Source organism: Protopterus annectens, chromosome 2.part2 (assembly GCF_019279795.1).
Source record: "Protopterus annectens isolate FY-2018-M chromosome 2.part2, PAN1.0, whole genome shotgun sequence".
NCBI classification, from domain to species: Eukaryota; Metazoa; Chordata; order Ceratodontiformes; family Protopteridae; genus Protopterus; species Protopterus annectens.
The window spans coordinates 155,400,833-155,405,331 of NC_056730.1; the positions used below are offsets into that span (position 1 = coordinate 155,400,833).

At 37.9% G+C, this 4,499-nt stretch overlaps 1 protein-coding gene across 4 annotated transcripts in view; it reads right to left on the reverse strand.

Moving 5' to 3' along the window:
• DIMT1 (DIM1 rRNA methyltransferase and ribosome maturation factor) overlaps window positions 1–4,057 on the reverse strand; it is a 624,336-nt gene extending 620,279 nt beyond the window's left edge. Inside the window, exon 1 of one of the 4 annotated variants that reach the window (XM_044063822.1) lies at window positions 3,841–4,057. In XM_044063822.1, coding sequence (XP_043919757.1) covers window positions 3,841–3,898 — 58 coding nt within the window. In that variant the 5' untranslated portion in view covers window positions 3,899–4,057. The remainder of the gene's footprint in view (window positions 1–3,840) is intronic. The other 3 variants (XM_044063821.1, XM_044063820.1, XR_006363830.1) reach the window with 3 other exon arrangements.
• Window positions 4,058–4,499: the final 442 nt, after the last annotated feature.

Consider the following 4,499-nt stretch of genomic DNA (forward strand, 5'->3'; position numbering starts at 1 on the left):
AAATATTCTTAGTTGGTCTCCTGTAGTTTCCTCAGGAAACCATGATCTTAGGAGACTTTAATATTGATTGAACTCCTGTATCTCACCCAAACCTACCCTTCACATTAACCTCTTTAACTTTCAACAAACTATAAACTCCCCTACTAGAATACACAAATCTACCAATAAACTATCCATTCTAGACTGGATACTAATCAACAACAATCCCTCTCTTATAAAACTGGAACACTCCCTGACAATATCAGCGATCATCTCCTAACCTACATCTCTAAACAAAAATACAACAATCCCAAACAGGCTATTTTTCGTACTGTACACAACAAAACTAATTTTAACCTGTCTTCTTTCCGTAATGAACTCAAAGAATATAACTGGTCAGCTCTAAAACACCTCCCAATTGATGAAGCAGTTAGCTATTTCAACAACACCTTCCTAATAATTCTCCAACATCATGCACCATCCCGATTAATTAGAATAGGCTCTAAAGCAGCCCCCTGGCTTTCCAAAAAACCAAACAAACAATGCTAGAAAGAAATAAGTTATGGACAAAATGGAGATCCACTAAAAACCCATCTGACCATCAAAACTACAAACACCTGAGAAATACAACTAAGAAACTCACCCTCCTGGATAAAAAGAATTACTACCTTCAGTATCAACAACACAAAATCAAAACCCCAAACACTTCTGGTCAGGAATCAATAAACTGCTCCATCCAGGGAACACCAAAACACCTACACCAGCTAGCCTAGCTCAGACCCAACCCAATATAATAGCCAATACTTTCAACAACTTCTTCTCTGAAACAGTCACCTCTCTAGCTAACACCATGACTCTCTCCCTCAAATAACCCCTTCTAAACAGCACCTCTACACTAAAATTTAATACAGTCTCCACTACCTACATATGTAAGTTACTCTCTAAACTTAAACCTTGCACCCCTTCAGCAGACAAACTACCAGCTGAATATCTGCAACTAGCTGCACATGAATTAGCTTACCCAGTCTCCATATTAATTAACAGAACTATAACAGAATCCACTATCCCCTCCTGCTGGAAAATCTCCCATATCATTCCCCTCCACAAAGGAGGCAACTCAACGAACTTTCTAATTTCCGCCCAATAGCCCTTCTGTCTCCACTAGCTAAAATTATGGAACGTTGCATTCACCATCAATTCTTATATCATCTCTTACAAAATAACCTACTCAGACTCACAACATGGTTTTAGGCCCCACCATAGTACTTCCACTGCCCTTCTCTCCTTCACAGACGTGATCAACAAAACCGCAATAACAACCTCTACTCCTCTGCACTTTTCCTTGACCTCTCAAAAGCTTTTGACATGGTTAACCATAAACTTCTCCTAGATACTTTAAAATCCTCTCACTTGATGCATTAGCACTACAGTGGTTTGACTCTTATTTGAAAGATAGAAAACAAGCAGTCCTCTGGGATAGTCATCTATCCTCTCAGCTCCCTGTCACCATCGGTGTCCCACAAGGCTCCATCCTAGGCCCCTCCTTTTCTCCATATTCATAAACAACCTACCCACTTCTCTCCCAACATCCACTTGTATACAATATGCGGATGATTCTACTCTCATCTGTTCTGCTTTATCTCCTGAAAAACTTCACTCCTACACCCAGAATGTATTTACAGCAGCAGAAAAATGGTTCCAACATATGTCTCCTCCTCAATCCGAAAAAAAACAAATTGCTACTATTCACCCCCACCCTTAAATCTGCCCCTATCTCATTTTCCATTGTGTCCTGTAATGGCACTACCATTACTCCTGATAGTTCCACTAAACTACTGGGCGTCACTATCGACAATCAGCTAAGCTTTGACTATCACATTGATCTGACCATCAAGACTGTTAATAAAAAAATAGGTGCCCTGTATAGACTAAAACCCTTTCTTACTGCTACTACCAGAGTGTCTCTTGCCCAAACTCACCTTCTCTCCACTCTATTATATGCCTCTCCATCATTTATCAACCTCTCTAAAGCTAACCTCCAAAAACTCAACACAGCATACCACAGTATTGCCAGGTTTGCCACAGGTTCCCCATTCCGTACACATCACTGTCTTAATCTAAAACAACTTAATTGGCTAGAACTTCAGAACATAATACTTCTACATCAATTAGTCTTAACTTTTAAAATTCTACATTACCCCTCCAATACACCCATACTAAATAACCTCATCACCCCATACAAAAATCTTACTTCCCTTCGCTCTGCCAGGAAGCTTCTAGTAACTACTCTCAAATCCCACAACAAAGCAGGTGACTCCTTATTTGCCAATACTGTAGGATCTTATTGGAATAAACTCCCCATAGACCTGACCACCCTAAGCTCTCCTCACCTTTTCAAAAAAAAAATAAGACACCATCTACAAACCCACTGGCTATGCCCATGCACTAATCCTGACTGAGCTCACCAATGATTTATCCTCTTCTAGCCCCCCCTTCACTGCTACTAGTTGCTTCTTTACCCTTAATTATGCCTCTACTGACCCATTTTTAACATTTCGTTTCTCTTCCTTTCGTTACATCTTGTCATCTGTTTCTTTTCCTACCTTTCTACTTATCTCTTATATGTTTATCCCCTACCTTTTTCTAGTACCCTGCCACAACTTTTTTTCTACTCTCATTTCTACATAGGCAATTTATATTTATATTTTACTCTCCATATGACAGTCTATTACCAGACTTCTGCATTTACTAGCAGTCTTACTCTAGCAATCATTCAAGAAGGTTGCCTCTCAGTCTTTATTTTCCTGTTTATTAATCCCTCAGCATCTCACTAAACTACATAAAAATTTGATCTTTTTTTGCTATTATGTTTATATAATTGGCTTGCTTGAGGTTTTGGTTTTGATATTTGTTATTTGATTGTTTAATCTTTGTATTGTAAGTTGACTAGTACGTAATGGAGCTTTTCTCCTCGGGCCTCTGCTGAAAATGGACATGTATCCAGCCAGACTAGCCCGGTTAACAAATGTAAAATAAAAATAAATAAATAAAAATAAAACGGTTAGGTGTTGTCATCTCAGTAAAGTCGTCTTCGGGTAAGACAACTTTCAATTATTAGAAGTCGACCCATATATCGGCACACACACACATAGATATATGTATGTATGCACATGTGTGTATTTATATACATAGGTGTATATCTGCTTTCACAACATTAAAAGTAAATATAAGAAACAGCAGGGAAATAAACAACTCTGCCTACATCTAAAGTATAAGGAATCGTAGATTTGACTTTGAGCCACTTTGTCAGATCCTCCACACCAATGCAAGCAGGTAACATTCTCTGCAGCACAAAAAGTTAGCTACAAATCCAGAAATAATCAGAGATACTTTTATTTTTTAAATACCAGTACTATCAACTAAACAGTGAGAGGTTAAGAGGATCTTAATTATTATGCATTTTCTGAACCAAAAAAAATCTATAATAACTGTCATTTATTAAATGTGGTTCAGGACCTTTTCTCCCAAAAATCATCACTCTTATGAGGTATTAGGAAGAGCGGAGCAAAATTTGGTGGCAAAGTCAGAGACAGTCGAGTGGTATGGTTAATTGTATAAAACAAAAATACGGCACTCATAATGCTCCAAGAACAAAACGTTTATACATAATTCATCAAAAATCCAATCAGGTTTTGAACTTCTAATGCCAAGTTTAATTCTGTGTCTGCCTCCCTGTTTACACCTGCCACACAGAAATGAATATCACTAACTTTCAATAACGATCAGAGCAAAACCACACCAGTAGAATAGTATAAAAAAGCTTATTAAAATCAACGTCAGTGGGTAACTTATTTTACATACCCTGGCTTTTAATTTCTTGATGCTTCCTGGACTTCTTTTCTGCTTTTATTTTCGGCATTGTGCTTAAACCTGTTCTCAAGTCAAATGAGCATAAAAACCTATATTTCAAAACAAGATAATCATAGATTACATCCCCACACGTGTTTTTCCGTATTCCGTCTCTCAGACGCAATTGTATCGCGTCAATTCGGAGTAAACAGTGTTTCGCCCCGCCCAAAAAGTGGCGTTCGGCGTCCTGGAAGTTGTAGTTTCAAGACACCGAAGACCCAGTTATACTATGGACGTTCCATTATACTACGAAACACTGATTTGTTGTTAGAAAAATGGAAATTCAGTTTCCATGAATTTAAATGTATATATTTATACTGACAACTACTTACTGTAATTTCTGGTCGCAATCGCAATGTAATTTTTAAAAACGTTGGTAAATACAAATCAAAACAATGATTGACAAGATGAACCCCAGCATGTCCTTTGGCAAACCCTGCCCAAATGGAGCAGACCATGCCACAGTCAAAGAAGATGCGCACTCTGTACTTGGGTTGCCACTTTTTCGTATGCTCAAAGTGGGATAATTTGTTTTGAAACACCTGGTTTTGCAGGCTGAACAATACTCACAACCATTGCAAAGAAACAAGTTTAACTTTTTTCGTAAATAT